The sequence below is a fragment of the Podarcis muralis genome, chromosome 5 (genome assembly GCF_964188315.1).
Source record: "Podarcis muralis chromosome 5, rPodMur119.hap1.1, whole genome shotgun sequence".
In the NCBI taxonomy this organism is placed as follows: domain Eukaryota; kingdom Metazoa; phylum Chordata; class Lepidosauria; order Squamata; family Lacertidae; genus Podarcis; species Podarcis muralis.
In genome coordinates, this window is record NC_135659.1 from 11,726,149 (window position 1) to 11,744,720 (window position 18,572).

The window sequence follows — 18,572 nt, forward strand, 5'->3', positions numbered from 1 at the left end:
CTATAGATTGTTTAGTTTATACGTAAATCCGGCACTGCCACTCTGGCTGCATTAAAACCGTGTTCGTGGAAGACTATCTTACTCGGCTACGAGGGATAGCCAAAGACAGCAGAAGAGAAGCAGCAGCTTCGAGCGCTTCTCGCCCTATTCTGGCGACCCTCTTGCCCGGAGGCGCTGCGGGAAGGAGGCGCCTGCGAGGGCGGCGCCCTCGGGCGGGAGGAAGTTTAAGCGCAGGGGCGGTGGAGGTGGAGACCGAGAGGAGAAAAGCGCCCGGGCTGCAGCCGCTGCCCGACAGAGCGAACGCGGCGAGGAAGAGGAGCTCGCCGAGATCGCCACCTCCTTTCCGGGCTTGTTGTTGCACTCGCCGCTCTCCTCCGCTGCCCCCGCCGCCCCTTCGAGCACCGGCCAGCCATGGGCGGATCGGGATCCAGTTTGCTCGACGAGAGCAAGTGCACCTACATCCGAGGTAAGCCGGGGCTGGCCAGGCTCGGGAACTGGGCAAAAAAAAGGAACTTACAAGGAAAAACAAACCCCAACTTTGGGGAAAGAAGTGTGCGTTTTTACGCGCGCGCTTGGGGCGCAAGGGGTCGTGTGAAAGCCTTGCGCCAGGCGGCGAGGAACTTCTCCAAACTCGCGTTTGGAAAGGGGATCCCCCTCGGCGCTGCCACGCGCTCGGCTGGGCTGCCAGCTTCCCCGGAGCTTGGAAGTGCGAAAGCGGCATCCAGCCGAAAGGAGGAGCGTCGACACTGGAGATGATCCCTGGACCTCTCCAAGGATGGAGGAGGGTTGTGTGGTTGTTGCGTGCGTGCTATTTCGGGGCCGATTCCGGGCTCTTTTAGCTGTTTGGCTCTAAATAGCAGCGGACACGGGGTAGCAGCTGACACGCACGTGGGAAGGAGACCTTGCGGAGAGGGGATCGGGCTCCAGGCGGTTTGTTTTGCTCGCCGCCTGAACATAACGCGTGCAGCGCGATCCTATGCGTTTTCACGCTCGGGCGAAGCAGGGCTTGCTGCCCGTGAGTGTGTTAACTTTAATTTGGGCGTGAGTCCTATTGAACTCAGCAGGACTTACTTCTGAGTAGACCCGGACCGCGGCTTAGGATTTCCCCCCCCCCACCCCCGTTGCACCCTTAGTTCCGCGCAGTCAACTCTGGGTCCAGCTGCCGGGGTGGCTGATCGAGGCGCAAACCAGCTAGAAATATATACAGTACATAGGAGAAAGTGGTGAGTGGAAGAATTGGACAGAGAGGTGCTACTTTGCTATTTACAGTCTGCAAATGGAAAAAGAATGGTAGATGTGTGGCAGTTGTGCAACGGTGGAATTCTGATACTTGGTGGAATATATAGCACTTACCTGTTATAATCATCTCTAGGGAGGGAACAGGCAGCTTTGGACTGAGTAATTACAACTTAACCCTATAATGCGTTTTCTCATTGCTGCTCAAAACCCCCTAAAGGAGATTTTAGGCATTGCTTCAGTTACTGTGACCATTTGTCAGTTAGTTAATCCATTAGTAACATCTTGATAGCTAAAATACGTTGAATAAAAGTGTTCATACAAATTGCAGATAGGAAGCAAAATCAGGATTCCCTCCTATACAAGACAGAAGGAGGAATGCTTGCTGTAGGACAGGCATCCCAAAACTCGACCCTCCAGCTGTTTTGGGACTACAATTCCCATCATCCCTGACCACTGGTCCTGTTAGCTAGGGATGATGGGAGTTGTAGTCCCAAAACAGCTGGAGCACTGAGTTCGGGGATGCCTGCTGTAGGATAATGGCCACTGCTTTATTTTTCTTCTTAGATGTAGATTTCTTTAATTGGGTGACCACCCCACCAAAATATGCATCCCATTGATGTTGCTCCTAAGCAGCCGCTTTCAGGGTATTTCATCCTGCACCAAAACATCAGTAAAATAATTTCATTTACAAGAAAGCAAACCAGATACCTGAACAACGGAACTTAGCTCAAAAATCCAATTAACAGTGAACTACTGTATGGGGTGGACGCAGGTGGCGCTGTGGGTTAAACCACAAAGCCTAGGACTTGCCGATCAGAAGGTCGGCGGTTCGAATCCCCGTGACGGGGTGAGCTCCCGTTGCTCAGTCCCTGCTCCTGCCAACCTAGCAGTTCAAAAGCATGTCAAAGTGCAAGTAGATAAATAGGTACCGCTCCGGCGGGAAGGTAAACGGCGTTTCCGTGTGCTGTTCCGGTTTGCCAGAAGCGGCTTAGCCAGAAGCGGCACATGACCCGGAAGCTGTACGCCGGCTCCCTCGGCCAATAAAGCGAGATGAGCGCCGCAACCCCAGAGTCGGTCACAACTGGACCTAAGGGTCAGGGGTCCCTTTACCTTTACTGTATGGGGTTTTAGGAGAGAGGAGGTACCTCTGTTGGGGACACATTGTGCTCCTACTGGGGTAGTTTGTGTTGGTCCCCATCCTGCACTCAGCCCCCACCTATGGCTCCTAGGTGCTGTCAGTGTGCAGCAGCGGCCACACCCTGGGAACAGTCTTGATCGGTCAGCTAAATCAGGTGGGGGGAGCCAACAGGTTTCAAACCCTTGGTGTGTTAGGGACTTCGTGAAGACAGGCTCTGGTAGATTGTGTTGACGAGACCAGTTGTGGGTCCAATGGTCAAGAAGGCAGTTTCTGCATTTGCTGTAAAGGGAAGTTGGGCGCAGATGGAGCCTCGTTGACCTTGAAAGGTAGCCCATCACGGAGAAGGAAAGCTCTGATGCGAAATCTCTGCAGCCTTGTGGGATATCTTTGGGAGAAGAAAATGCTGAGGCATAAACCCTACACAAATCCAGAGTTGCCAAGACAGTTGGAGGACGGTACACTTCCTCCTGGCAACTCCAGCAACCAAGCTGGTGCCAAAATATCTCGCTCTGCTTTCCTTGGGACCACATCAGCAAGGCTGAGAGGGAGGTCTTGTCTTCTGGGCAGCCCAGGATCCTACATTATTATAAATTTTATTAGTATTTTCCACACAACAACAACACGAAAAATATTGAAAAATAACAATACACAAAACACAAAAACCAGCATACGACAAAACAAATCCACGTCTTACAAGTTAATAATATAAACACTAAAAAGAAAAACAAACGTTGACTTCCACCAATCCCAAAGCACCTCCTTTACCTCTCATTGTGTCTTCCTGTTTTCCTTATCATCTCTATCCTAGCATCTAGATATAAATCCCTCTTTCTTATCCTTTCCCTTCACAAGGTTATTCCAGACTCAGCCAGATTTCTGTCCTCAAACCTTGGCTTTTAAGGTATTCATTTAGGCACTCCTTTTTCGCTTCACTTTCTGGTTTTTGTCTTATTATATCTGTCAATTTGGCTAATTCTAAATATTCTGAAAGCTTACGTAACCATTCCATAACCAATGGTTATAGTCCAGGACCTTCTTACAGACCACACAGGCTTGTGCCCCAGGGAGGTCACTTGGGTGCTAATAATAATAATAATAATAATAATAATAATAATAATACCCCCCCATCTGTCTGGGTTTCCCCATCCACTCTGGGCGGCTCCCAACAGAATTAAAAGCACAACAAAGCACCAAACATGAAAAAGTTCCCTAAACAGCGTGATTTCACCCCCAGAGGCACACTCTATTGTCCCTTGAGACAGTCGGATGCCAACAACACTGTTGCAAAACCCCTTCTGAATAGATATGCCTTAACTAGCTTTTTAAAAGAGATTGTCAGTGATTAGGGTGGGAGTGCATTCCACAAAGAAGAAGAAGAGGAGTTTGGATTTGATATCCCGCTTTATCATTACCCTAAGGGCTAACAATCTCCTTTCCCTTCCTCCCCCACAACAAACACTCTGTGAGGTGAGTGAGGCTGAGAGACTTCAGAGAAGTGTGACTGGCCCAAGGTCACCCAGCAGCTGCATGTGGAGGAGCGGGGAAGCGAACCCGGTTCACCAGATTACAAGGCTACCGCTCCTAACCACTACACCACACTGGCTCCAACAAAGCTGTTGTTCCCACCAAGTAAAAGAAACCCCAGCTGCATATTTGCCACCTGCCTGGCTCTAAGATCTCTGAGCAGGTGGGGATGCATAGGAGAGGATACAGCCCTTTCAGTCCTTTCTGTAACATCATTGAGTACAGAACATAGCGCTTTACAATTCTGACCACTTTGCTCTTGACAACCCTTTGAGTTAGGCCAGGCTGAAGCAAAGCAGGTATGGATTTGGCCAGTCTTTGGATGAGAGCCCATGATGGCTCCATTTAAGAACAAACAGAATTATAATATATAATTATTTAAGGACATATTAAAATGAAGGTGGGTATGCAGACTGGCAGTAGGTTAATGTTTCTAAGAAATGTTTAATTAAGCCCAAAACATATCCAAAGAACTGCATCATGCTCTAATACAGGGGTAGGCAACCTAAGGCCCAGGGGCCGGATGCGGCCCAATCGCCTTCTCAATCCGGCCCGCGGACAGTCTGGGAGTCTGCGTGTTTTACATGAGTAGAATGTGTGCTTTTATTTAAACTGCATCTCTGGGTTATTTGTGGGGCCTGCCTGGTGTTTTTACATGAGTAGAATGTGTGCTTTTATTTAAAATGCATCTCTGGGTGATTTGTGGGCATGGGAATTCGTTCATATATATTTTTTACAAAATATAGTCCGGCCCACCACATGGTCTGAGGGACGCAGTGGACCGGCCCTCAGCTGAAAAAGGTTGCTGACCCCTGCTGTAATAGGACATTGCAGGTTGATCACTCTGGTGTCCAAAAAAAGAAAAAGTGTTGCTATAGCTTCCATTGAAAAGCAGAGGTGGACAAATGCAAAGTTAAGATAGAGATGTAGTTTAACATGGAGGAATGAGATTCCTTCTGTCCAAATTCCTTTTTCTGCCAAATTGGGAAAGGGATGTGGGCTCTCTCCTGTTTTGCTTTAGATCACTGTTTGTGCTACCTAATGCCATTACGGAAATAATGTTTGTATTCTGCCCCAAAGGAAACTGTATTTTGCCCCCATGGGAGTCAAAACCAAAATATACACTGACAAGAAAGCTGATGGAGGGGTGGGAATAATAATTTAAAGAGTTTATGGCTGAAAACATCAGTATAAATCAGTATTTCTTTAAATAAGTAACCAAAAGGGAGTGTGCTGTTGAAGCTTAGATTGGTCAAAGGAGGAAACGTATTTAAAATGAGCATATTAGTTAAAAGGATGTTGAAGAAGAAGAGTCAAAGGTGTCAAATCTCTTCAGGATGCTGGGAGGTGATTTGAAACCACAATAATAGAGGCTTAGGTGAATTTACACCGCAGATTAGGAAACGAGCGAATAAATCCAGAACGATGCCAGCCTGGCTAATAAGCAGAGTAGCGGAAGTTATCAAAGGCAAGGTCGCTGCTTTTTAGAAGTGGAAGTCTTTCGCTCACAGGAGGAAAACAGAAAGGAGCCTTAATGGTAAACTGACAAGAGCATAAATAGGGAAAACGTGAATTTGAGGAGCATATTACTGAAGAAAAACATTAAAGCTGATAACAAAACTCTTTAAATGCATCTGGAGCAAGAGACCGCCGTGTGGAGGTGGTTGGACTTTTAGACAAGGAAGGAGTGAAATAATGATTAAAGGAGAAGAAGGAAATTTCAGAACGACTCTTTGCCTAAGTCTTTGCTGTGAAAGGTGTTGGATAGATACTCATGCCTGAGCTGCTTTTACAGGGTGTGTTTAGAGTTAAATAGAGGTGGAAAGAAGGAAGGTTCTAGAACTCGGTGACAGATTAAAAGTGCACAAGCCACATTCCAGGTGGCGTAGGCCCGATAGCTCTTTGAGAACTGAAATGTGACGTTGCTGATCTCCTACAAATAACATGCAATTATCAGTAATACTGGGCTCCTTACTGGAGGGTTAGAATGTAGCCAGCATGATGCTCATTTTTTCAAAGAGGGTACCAGGAAATTACAATCCAGTTACCTTAATGCCTGATCTAGATATATAGATCATGGGTAGGCAAACTAAGGCCCGGGGGCCAGATCTGGCCCAATCGCCTTCTAAATCCGGCCCACAGACGGTCTGGGAATCAGCGTGCTTTTACTTGAGCAGAATGTGTCCTTTTATTTAAAATGCATCTCTGGGTTATTTGTGGGGCTTAGAAATTCGTTCGTTTTTGTTTCCAAAATAGAGTCCATCTCCCACCCCAAGGTCTGAGGGACAGTGGCCCCCTGCTGAAAAAGTTTGCTGACCCCGATATAGATGAATCATTAAGTATATAGAGGAACAAGTCTTTCTGAGGAAACAGCAGCATGGTTTATGTGAAGGGAAGTGTTATGTCACCGGTGTGGCTGTTGAGAGTGTCAACAAGTGTGTCAATAGAGACAATCTCAAAGGGGTCATATACTTGGACTTTTGAAATTCCTTTTTACAAAGTGCCTCACCAGAGATTCCTGAGCATTTGCCGTCTTGAGATACAAAAACGGGTGCTCTTATGCATCAGTAAGTGGTTAAAAATAATGGAAAGCTCAGGATAGAAGTAATTAGACAGCTCTCAAAACAGAGTAGTGCTCCCCTCCAAAAAGATCTCTGTTGAGACTGATAGTCTTTTTTATTTTTCAACCAATAATCTGGCGTTGAGGATGAATAGTGAAGTGGCCAGTTTTGTGGACAACAAGGGCGGTGAAAACCTATGCAGATTGGGAAGAGCTCTGAAAGGATTTCTCCAAACCTGGGTGAATGGGAAATAATAGCAAATGAGGTTCAGTGCTCGTTAGTGTGACATGATGCAGGTTGCGATGGGGGAAGATTTTTACTTATAAACTGATGAAGTCTGAACTGACAGAGGCTAAGCAAAAAGGAGATATTGTCATTGTGGTGGACAACTCAATAGAACATCAACCCGGTGTATATTGGTGACTAAGGTCATTGAAAATAAGAGCCTTAACTTTAGCCACAATAGCTACAGAGAAACTCCAGCTCTATTGAATATACCAGTTGCATAATTTCTTATTCTGTCTAATTCTCCAGATTTTTATGACTTAGATATATACTGCTTCTGGTAGTTTTTTGGAGAAGTAAGCAGCTGCTTATGTTACTTACTTAGTTATTTATTGCAGTTATATCCCACGTTACCATAAGGACTGGAAACTTGCTTTTAAAGAAAAGAAAGCTGCTCTTGGAAACCTGAATTTTGTATTAAATACCACAAATGTGTCCGTGGAATAGCAAACATTCATTTGCCCCTAGACTGGAGCTTTCCAGATTTTTCATGTCGGTGACACACTTTTTAAACGTGCATCATTTCGTGACACAGTACAGTGGTACCTCGGGTTACATACGCTTCAGGTTACATACGCTTCAGGTTACAGACTCCGCTAACCCAGAAATAGTACCTTGGGTTAAGAACTTTGCTTCAGGATGAGAACACGGCGGCAGCAGGAGGCCCCATTAGCTAAAGTGGTGCTTCAGGTTAAAAACAGTTTCAGGTTAAGAACGGACCTTCGGAACGAATTAAGTACTTAACCCGAGGTACCACTGTAATTCAGTTTTACTAGCAAACTGGCGGGCTGCTCGCTCCCTTTCCAGCCCCGTGGGGAGCGTTCCCACAACACACCTACACACTGCGGCCGACACACTAATGTGTCGTGACACATAGTTTGGAAGGCTCTGTCCTAGACAAAGACTGGTTCAATGGGTTACTACTCTAGGTGGGCAAACAAAGGACTTTCAATACCTCATTGGAGTCTTGCTTTTAGTTCCTCATTTTGTTCCTGTGTTGCTGCTTGTAGTATACATGCCACACACACACAGAGGGGAATCCGGAAGGCACACATTTCTGCTACTTGCACTTGTTTGCAAGTAGATCTATTTCAGCAAGTGCACCATGGCTGCTCTAAAGACGTGCAAGGGGTGTGGAATAGTTCTTCGCATCAGTTGGAATCGGCCTTAAAGAGTGAAGTTGCATGGTCACAATCCAGCTGCAGTCGTTTCCAGTCCTGTTAGTCTGAATGGTAAAATTACCGTAAGCACATGTTTAAACCTTTGCCTTTGAAATCAACGAGGCTTAAAAATGCTTAACTTTGGCTGCAATGCGTCTTGATGTTTGCTGCGTTTTATTAAATCAATGGACAAAAATATACTGTATGGCCATAAGACTTTTTTCCCGGTGCATAAAGATCTTAGCATGTGTGATTTAGCCTCAGTAAATAGGATGGTTGTTCATGAGATCAGGTTGTTCATCAGTGCATACTGCTGAACCACAAATAGTCATCTCAGCTTTGAATGATATGGCTTGAAATATAAAGGATACCTGAATTAAGCGTTTTATTTAGGGTTACCAGGTTATTATGTGCACAGTTATGGTGTCTGTTTCTTTAAAAAACCTGCAGTGCCAGGAAGCTATGCAAATGGCATATTTCCTACCAGTCCTTTTGCTTACCCTTCCTTTGTACACACCTGGGGCTGCTTTTAACAAACTGGACTCCATCTCTGCAACCTTAGCAAGCTTACATATATGTGAAGCTTATGCAAGAACACAGTTTCAGGTGGAAGAAAAGGAAAAAGTTACACAAAAAAAATAAATGTCAAGATAAGATGCGTTCCTGGTTACTTTGCCCTCCAGCAAAGATCTTGCATTGCAAAAATACAAAGTTGATCCTAGTTGGAACAAAAATGTCAGCAAAAATGTCAGCAACCAGCCACCAGATGTAAACTTTCATTATATTGCAACCCGATTGTAACAAAAGGTTGTAAAAAGAGAGGTAGACAGCTTCTCCAGATTTCATATGTTACAATGCAATCTGAACCAAGTCTCCTTAGAAGTAAGTCTTACTTAACTCAGCTGGGCTTACCCTTAGGTAAGTTGGCCTTACTGCATGATGTTACGCATAAACTCAGAAGTAAACTCCAGCAGATTCAGGTGGAATCACTCTTAAAGTAAACACAAAGAATTTCAGCTGAAATCAGCATGATAATTTTGAATTAAGGTCAGGGTGTGTGAGAGAATGCATTCATTCACACGGTCACCTGGTCTGTGAAATAACATCTGTCAATTTGTGTAAGATTTCTTCAACCATTCTCATGGTGATAATCCACATATAACTTACCTGAATTCACCCTAACTCTCAGAGGCAAAGTTTATCCAATGAAGGCATTTTGAACATTTAGGGTCTTTTTCTGCCTGCTGATAACTTTTAGGTACCGGCTATGCTCTCTCAATTTGTTTCAAGAGCTAGGGACCTGTTTAAAAGAAATAAGTAAAACTGTCTGTGGACAAACGGCGGCTCCCTCGGCCTGAAGTGAGATGAGCTCCGCAACCCCATAGTCGCCTTTGACTGGACTTAACCATCCAGAGGTCCTTTACCTTTACCTTGTTTTACCTTAAAAGAAATCCTTACCTACGTGAGTTTCAGATATGAGTATGCAGGCAGGAATATCCTGCAATCTTTAGACTTCATGCAGCCTAATTCCATCCTGTAAATAAATAAGCAAAATCAGAAGATGTCCACAAACATGCTGGTGGAAATACAGGGTTTTGAAAAAATTAAAAAACACCCTACTTATCTGTTTATTATTTGATATTTAAACGGTACGTCAGTTGTGATCCCAAGGTGGTTTGCAATCCGAAACCTCAAAATAATAACATTCAACTACTAGTTTAAAACCACTTTAAAATATGAAATAACAATACCTCGGATGGACATTGGTTCATTACAGCTGGCCTTATCTTGCTAGCTCCTTCCAAAAGGGAAAGAGGTTTGTCTTAAATTGGTAAAAGTAAAGGGACCCCTGACCATTAGGTCCAGTCATGACCGACTCTGGGGTTGCGGCGCTCATCTCGCTTTATTGGCCGAGGGAGCCGGCATACAGCTTCCGGGTCATGTGGTCAGCATGACTAAGCCGCTTCTGGCAAACCAGAGCAGTGCACAGAAACGCCGTTTACCTTCCCGCCGGAGCGGTACCTATTTATCTACTTGCACTTTGACGTGCTTGCAAACTGCTAGGTTGGCAGGAGCAGGGACCGAGCAACGGAAGCTCACCCCATTGCGAGGATTCGAACCGCCGACCTTCTGATCGGCAAGTCCTAGGCTCTGTGGTTTAACCCACAGCGCCATCCGCGTCCCCTTAAATTGGTAAAAGGTAAAGGTAAAGGTACCCCTGCCCGTACGGGCCAGTCTTGACAGACTCTAGGGTTGTGCGCCCATCTCACTCAAGAGGCCGGGGGCCAGCGCTGTCCGGAGACACTTCCGGGTCACGTGGCCAGTGTGACGAAGCTGCATCTGGCGAGCCAGCGCAGCACACGGAAACGCCGTTTACCTTCCCGCCAGTAAGCGGTCCCTATTTATCTACTTGCACCCAGGAGTGCTTTCGAACTGCTAGGTTGGCAGGCGCTGGGACCGAGCAACGGGAGCGCACCCCGCCGCGGGGATTCGAACCGCCGACCTTTCGATCAGCAAGCCCTAGGTGCTGAGGCTTTTACCCACAGCGCCACCCGCGTCCCTTAAATTGGTACCAAAAGCCAAATAGTGAAGGCATACCTCCAGTGGAAGAGAAGACTCTTATTTTGTGTCACAGTGCGATGGGCTTCACCTTCCAACAAGTCAGAAAGGTGTTCCCTTCTAATATATGGGCAGGCTGGTAGAGAGTGAGACACCACTTCAAGAATTTAGGTCCTAAATTGTTTAGGGCTTTATAAATCAACGTGGACACTTTTTGAGTTGGGCTTGGCAGCGTCTAATAGGAAACCCTTTCTTTCAGGTGCCTGTATGAACTTCCCCCACCCTGCTTTTATTTTTTCCAACGTCCTTGCCCAATATTTTAGCTTTTGGTACCTTTCCACTCCCTTAACTTCAAGTTCTTCAAACATCTCTACCTGTTTGATCACTTGTTGAACTTGCTTCAAGGGCAGGCGAGGCTTGTCTTAAGAAACACATTGTCAACAACCGTCTTTCATGTGTTATCTCAAACCTACTTCCATAAACGCTTCCGCCTCCTTCACTTGTTCACGCAATGGCATTGACTCACTACTTTTGCATAATCCTTGTCTCTTCCTTCCTCCTTCTTGCCTGTGAGATAATTTAAATTCTGTGGTTTTCAAGGATAGGGACCTTTCACCTTACAAAGCAGTACACTCAGATCGGCGGTACTTTGTAGATTTTTGGTTAATAAAAACCAGAATTTCCAAGATTCTGTCACGCACCAGTGTGATTAAGAAACAGAATCCTGGATGAAGCTACATGGCAGTAATTGGAATCTCAATGGAGTAGCAGCTAGTTTAGCCCTCATCCCGTTTCCCTCACTTTTAGTTCTCCTTTGTAAGTGATTTATTACCATTTACTCCTATACAGAAAAGTAAAGGGTTATAACTTGGAGATTTTGCCATTACCCCACACCTGCCAACACAAAGATGCACTGTGTCTCCCAACAGCTCTTGCATAAGACTAGTACCCTCCAGATGGGATGCGGGTGGCGCTGTGGTCTAAACCACTGAGCCTCTTGGGCTTGCTGATCAGAAGGTCGGCAGTTCGAATCCCGGCGATGGAGTGAGCTCCCATTGCTGTGTCCCAGCTCCTGCCAACCCAGCAGTTCGAAAGCACACCAGTGCAAGTAGATAAATAGGTACCACTGCAGCAGGAAGGTAAACAGTGTTTCCGTGCACTCTGGTTTTCAACACGGTGCTCTGTTGCGCCAGAAGCAGTTTAGGCATGGTGGCCACATGACCCAGAAAGCTGTCTGTGGACAAACGCCATCTCCCTTGGCCTGAAAGCGAGATGAGCGCTGCAACCTCATAGTCGCCTTGGACTGGACTTAACCACCCAGGGGTCCTTTACCTTTACCTAGTGCCCTCCGGATTCTGGTGGATGGCAGCTCCATTGACCCCTGCCATTGTTGCCAGTGGTGAGAGATGATACAACGTGGAGTCCAAAACTTGAAAGCACCAGGTTGGTGAAGCTACAGCAGAGGATTCTTTCTTCCATGTATTCCTCTCATCATAATGATGGGAATTTTGCTAAGACATTTGCTATTTTGGAACGCCTTGTTCTATACCAGCGGTTCCCCCATTTTTTTCCTCTGGGGCACACTTTCAGAGCAAATTTTTATGGATAAGGAATACATTTAAAAACAAAAAGAAACAACTCCTAGCAGTACTTGATTTATAACAAAGAACACAACTACTTTATAAAAGGATCGTGGGGCATCCACAAAGTATAAGACAATGCAGCTACATAAGAACATGACTTATTCTCAAAATATAAACAAGTGTTTCTCCAGCACTCTGTTCAAATGGCGATTCTGGATCACAACTAGGGTTGACTTCAGTATCACTTTTAGGTCTTGCCTCTCATGTTGAAAATATAACAAACCATATTCTGCAAATAAAATATTATTTTGATACTATAGTCTTTTTCTTCTTCTTCTTCGGCGATCACTCATAGCCAAGTAAGATCGTCTTCCATGAATACAGTTTTAGCAATGACTCCATAAGTGACACTGGAGGCCAATTCTGGATCAACACATCCTTCCACAGTAGGGACATAGGTTTCTGGGCAGGAGTTGATCATGGTGAGGGTTTGCCAAGTGTACCTTCCTCTTAGCACATTTCTCCCTTTCGTCCTGAGTTCGAGCGTCTTCAGAGCCCATGACACCTTTGGTAAAGGTTCTCCAATTGGAGCCCTCGCAGGCTGGTGTTTCCCAATTGTTGGTGTTTATACTACATTTTTTAAGATTTTACCTTGAGAGAGTCTTTAAACCTCTTTTGTTGACCACCAGCATTACGCTTTCCATTTTTAAGTTTGGAATAGAGCAGTTGCTTTGGAATACGATCATCAGGCATCCACACAACATGTCCAGTCCAACGAAGCTGATGTTGAAGAATCGTTGCTTCGACGCTGGTGATTTCTGCTTCTACCAGTACACTGGCATTAGTTCCCCTGCCTTCCCAAGTGATGTGTAAAATAGTATACTGAAATGTTTAAATGTTTCTCTGATTGTCTGTGAATCTTCCCACCATGTTTGCCATCCTCTTCTGCCACACCAGTGTGGCACACCACACCCTTTGAGAACCACTGTTTTGTACAGATGGGAAACAATTTAAATCTGTTTTCTGAGAGAAAAGCACTGTTACTTACCACATTAATACACGAAAGCCTGTTTTTTCTGGGGAAAGCTACAGCTGCCCTCTGATATGGCCCTACACTGTAATTTGGTTTAAGCGCTTGAAACCACAAAGCCATAAATCATAACAGCAGATGAAATATTAGGGTCGGTGAGAAGCAACTGCTATTGCTTGTGGGTGGGGGGCGCACCCCATTTCAGGTTTACACCTGTGGGACCTAAAGCCAACTGTTTGAAGAAATTGTCTAGCACAAATATATTGCCTAGCTTTAGTCTGTAATTACAAAGAGTCCACACACACACACACACACACACACACACGAGAACAGGAGTAATTCCTTCCTGACTAGTATTTCTTCTGAGGAGATTTCTTCTTCTAGAAACTGACCATTGGGGGCACATTGAGGTCATTTGGCATTATCACCAAAGAAGGCCACAGTGCACCTGGAAGAAATTCAAAGGGTTGCAGGTGCTGATTTATGCTAGACAAATTTCGCACAGCCATTGCAGTCTGCTTGACTAAGTATAGCCTGCAATTTGGCGTGTCCCTAATAACATTTAAATGGGTGTGTGGCTCTAAACAAGTGTACAAACAGTTTAGGGTGGGACAGTACTGCACTGAGAGAGCAGGGCAAAATGATCAACAACAAAAAAGGTTGAATGTCAAGAAAAACTGCCTTGGCAATTGGATCCTAAAGTCTTCAGCGGAAATGAGTCCTTGCAGCATGAGACATGCCATATTGAAGCAATAATAATAATAATAATTGGACCTTGTTCCTTCTGTGCACGTAGGAGAGTGGGAAAATGATAGGGCAGAGCTTGCAAAAGTGATTAATGTTAATTTTTGCCATACGTTGTGGTTTGAGTGCTCGGCCAATATCATTTAGCCTCATAACCTTACAAGATACCTTCAAAGAAGGTCGCTGCTCAGTTTGGTATTGAGATTAGGGATGGCCAATAACCAGGTTTGGTCTCTGGTATCTTTAGGGAGGACTGGGAATGTACCCTGGTAAAGGCAAAGGTAGAGTATCCCTGGATGGTTAAGTCCAGTCAAAGGCGACGATGGGGTTGCAGCACTCATCTCGCTTTCAGGTTGAGGGAACCAGTGTTTGTCCACGAACAGCTTTCCAGGTCATGTGGCCAGAAGGACTAAATCGCTTCTGGCACAATGGGACACCGTGACGGAAACCAGAGTGCATGGAAACGTTGTTTTACCTTCCCACCGCAGTGGTACCTATTTATCTACTTGCACTGGTATGCTTTTGAACTGCTAGGTTGGCAGGAACTGGGACAGGATAACGGGAGCTCACTCCGTCACGGGGATTCGAACCTCTGGCCTTCTGATCGGCAAGCCCAAGAGGCTCAGTGGTTTAGACCACAGCACCACCCATGTCTCTGAGCAGAGAGTCAGAGCTGGATGGACCAATAGCTTGACTGCTGTTTAAAGTGGCTTCCTGTCTTATAAACAAATTATGTGGAAATAAACTCCACAGGTTTTAGTGGAAGCTCCAGTGTGCAGCCATAATTTCAGAAGAGCCCTCTCCCCAAGTAAAGAGCATGAACATCTGATTTGATTTGACCCTTGAGAGTTGAAGCTAAATTCCACTTAAAATTACGATCTTCTCTTTGCTTTGCGCCATCTCTCAAGAACATCAGTTGGAACCAAATGCCCTTTCACAGTTGACTTGCATGCAAAATTCTGAAATCAGTGCTTTTTGTTCAGGAAAACATGGATAAAAAGGTGCAACGGATGGGTAGGATTCTGATTGCTTGTTTTGTTGATGATCAAAATTTCTTGTGTTAATTGGATTGGTTAAACTTGGTAATCATATACAGGTGCTGAAGAACTAGGCCTTCTATAATTACATAGCCTGAATTTGCTGGTAGGTGGTTAATTGAATCCCAGCCAAAAACAGTGACAGTCTGGAACAGCCCTGTGTCTAGTGTCCCAAAGGAAAAAGACACTAAGGTGTGTAATTAAAATAGCTTTCCTGGAGGCTCCAGTTTCTTCACCCAACTATAGGGCAATACGTCATCCAGACCAGAAATTTCACCAAGGCAAACTCTTCCTTTTTATGAAGCATAGAATCTTCGAGTTGGAAGGGACCCAGGGGTCATCTAGTCCAACTCCCTGGAATGCAAGAGTCTCAGCGAAAGCCGATTCAAGCTGTTGTTGTGCTATGATTGCCCTAGGAGGAAAGAGACAATTTCTCTCCAGTAGTCTTCCAGGACGGGGCTGCAACGTTAGAAATATATTACTGCACAATTGTGTGGATAGCCTCCATAAAACTTCCCATGTAGTATAACTGGTGCGCATGGCAAGATGATTGCAAACATTGTAGTCTGCTCATGAAGCCTCCGCCACTCTGAAGTTGGCTGGAGCATCCTCAGTGTGGAGTCTCTAAAATAGGGAATACAGTGGTGCCTCGCAAGACGAAATTGATCCGTTCCGCGAGTCTCTTCGCCTTGCGGTTTTTTTGCCTTGCGAAGCACGGCTATTAGCGGCTTAGCGGCTATTAACGGCTTAGCGGCTTTAAGAAAAAGGAAACAAACTCGCAAGAACTCGCGAGCAAACTCGCAAGAACTGCGAAGCAAGCCCATAGGGAAATTCGTCTTGCGGAACGACTCAAAAAACGGAAAACCCTTTCGTCTAGCGAGTTTTTCGTCTTGCGAGGCATTCGTCTTGCGGGGCACCACTGTACTGTGGTACCTTGGGTTATAGACTCTTTAGGTTACAGACTCCGCTAACCCAGAAATAGTACCTCGGGTTAAGAACTTTACCTCAGGATGAAAACAGAAATTGTGTGGTGGCATCACGGCGGCAGCGGGAGGCCCCATTAGCTAAAGTGGTGCTTCAGGTTAAGAACAGTTTCAGGTTAAGAACAGACCTCCGGAACGAATTAAGTTCTGAACCCGAGGTACCACTGTAGTTCTGAGGTCTTGGATTTCTTTCTGCGGCAAAACCAGTTCTGAATATCTGCCTGAACATCAGATCACTATATGTTTTAAATAGGCCTAGACCTATACAGTGGTACCTTGGGTACCTTGGTACGCTTCAGGTTACATATGCTTCAGGTTACAGACTCCGCTAACCCAGAAATAGTACCTTGGGTTAAGAACTTTGCTTCAGGATGAGAACAGAAATCAGGCAGTAGCGGCGTAGCGGCAGCAGGATGCCCCATTAGCTAAAGTGGTGCTTCAGGTTAAGAACAGTTTCAGGTTATGAACGGACCTCCGGAACAAATTAAGTATGTAACCGGAGGTACCACTGTATATCAAATTCCCCTATTCAGTTTGTTCCTTTACTGAAGTTCAGACATAGCTTTCCTAGAGAGCTGTGAAAGAAGGGATACTCACGACTTGACTACTGTGCCATGCAAAAGAAATCCATGTTCATAGAAAACTTAACTTGCCAGCATGGAGAATGGTTCTATTCTCGCCTTCTCCCTGAAGTGCTTGTTTTCAGTGTGATCATAATTGTAGGGAAAGAGTTCGAAGTGATACAGCTGAAAAACTGATTTACTGTACCTTCTCACTTGCTGTTTGTGAAATCTGGGGCCTTAGTTGTAAATTTTGTATTTGAAAATAAGATTTTCAACAAACTCAGCTTTTTGGGGGTGGGTGGCAATTTAGGGCTGTTTCTAGGAAGCATGTGTTAGAGTGATCAAACTTCCGTTCCAAGGAAAGCTGAATTCTGCATCCAATATAAATTGTGCAATGTAAGCAATTTTGCATCTATTTCGCTTAACTTTGCTAGTTGTTTGCCTGGTTTCCACATGACAGAAAATTTAGCATACTGCACACAGGCTCTTCGGCTTGCATTCTCCTGTCTCCTCTGATGTGGCAACGAGGAGGTGATTGGAAAGACCTTTCTTGTGGTGTTTGAACCCAGACAAAGTATGGTCCATGTTAACTCTGGTTTAGAAACAAGGCAACTTCAAACCATGTTTAATTATTCTGGCTGGCTTTCCATACGTTTGAAGCATATGGCTTTCCACAAGGAATCCTGGAGACTGCAGTTTATTATGGGTGCGGGGAATTGTAGTTCTGTAAGGTGTAAATTGGTTTGGTATGGTTTGAAGCTCAACATCAAAAAAACGAAGATCATGGCCACTGGTCCCATCACCTCCTGGCAAAAAGAAGGGGAAGAAATGGAGGCAGTGAGAGATTTTACTTTCTTGGGCTCCATGATCACTGCAGATGGTGACAGCAGCCACAAAATTAAAAGCAATGACAAACCTAGACAGCATCTTAAAAAGCAGAGACATCACCTTGCCAACAAAGGTCCGTATAGTTAAAGCTATGGTTTTCCCAGTAGTGATGTATGGAAGTGAGAGCTGGACCATAAAGAAGGCTGATCGCCAAAGAATTGATGCTTTTGAATTATGGTGCTGGAGGAGACTCTTGAGAGTCCCATGGACTGCAAGAAGACCAAACGCATCCATTCTTAAGGAAATCAGCCCTGAGTGCTCACTGGAAGGACAGATCGTGAAGCTGAGGCTCCAGTACTTTGGCCACCTCATGAGAAGAGAAGACTCCCTGGAGAAGACACTGATGCTGGGAAAGATGGAGGGCACAAGGAGAAGGGGACGATAGAGGACGAGGTGGTTGGTCAGTGTTCTCGAAGCTACCAGCATGAGTTTGACCAAACTGTGGGAGGCAGTGGAAGACAGGAGTGCCTGGCGTGCTCTGGTCCATGGGGTCAAGAAGAGTCGGACACGACTAAACAACTAAACAACAACAAGGTGTACATTACAGCCTCCAGGGATTCTTAGGGATTCATGTGCTTTAGGTCTATGGCGCATATGCAGCCCTATCCACATAACAAGTAATTATGTTTAGTTGAAAACAGAAGCAATATCTTGCATTTAATTCATGGCTCTGCCCCGGGGTGTTTATGAGGTAGCTAAAGGACTTTAAAGCACAAGTCCTTGAGAAAAATCCGCATAAGATTTGCACAGGCTAATTTATATCTACAGATGCCTCTAGGCAAATGAACAGCATACATTTAAAACACTCCCCTCAAGAACCCTGGGAACTATAGTTTAAGCTTACTGTAGCTCTGTGATGAGAAAGCTACTGTCCCCAGAATTAGATGGGACGCGGGTGGCGCTGTGGTCTAAACCACTGAGCCTCTTGGGCTTGCCAATCAGAAGGTTGGCGGTTTGAATCCCCATGACGGGGTGAGCTCCCGTTGCTCTGTCCCAGCTCCTGCCAACCCCTCGCAGTTTGAAAGCACACCAGCTCAAGTAGATAAATAGGTACCACTGTGGCAGGAAGGTAAACGGCGTTTCCGTGCACTCTCGTTTCTGTCATGGTGTTCTATTGCGCCCGAAGCAGTTTAGTCCTGCTGGCCACATGACCCGGAAAGCTGTCTGCGGACAAACGCCGGCTCCCTCGGCCTGAAGTGAGATGAGCACCGCACCCCATAGTTGCCTTTGACTGGACTTAACCATACAGGGGTCCTTTACCTTTTTACCTTTACCTAT

The 18,572-nt window shown here is 45.4% G+C and overlaps 1 protein-coding gene across 1 annotated transcript in view; it reads left to right on the top strand.

Moving 5' to 3' along the window:
- The first annotated feature begins 222 nt into the window (after positions 1-222).
- Positions 223-18,572, top strand: part of NIBAN1 (niban apoptosis regulator 1) — a 93,854-nt gene continuing 75,504 nt past the window's right edge. Inside the window, exon 1 of the mRNA XM_028732496.2 lies at positions 223-466. Coding sequence (XP_028588329.2) covers positions 412-466 — 55 coding nt within the window. The 5' untranslated portion in view covers positions 223-411. The remainder of the gene's footprint in view (positions 467-18,572) is intronic.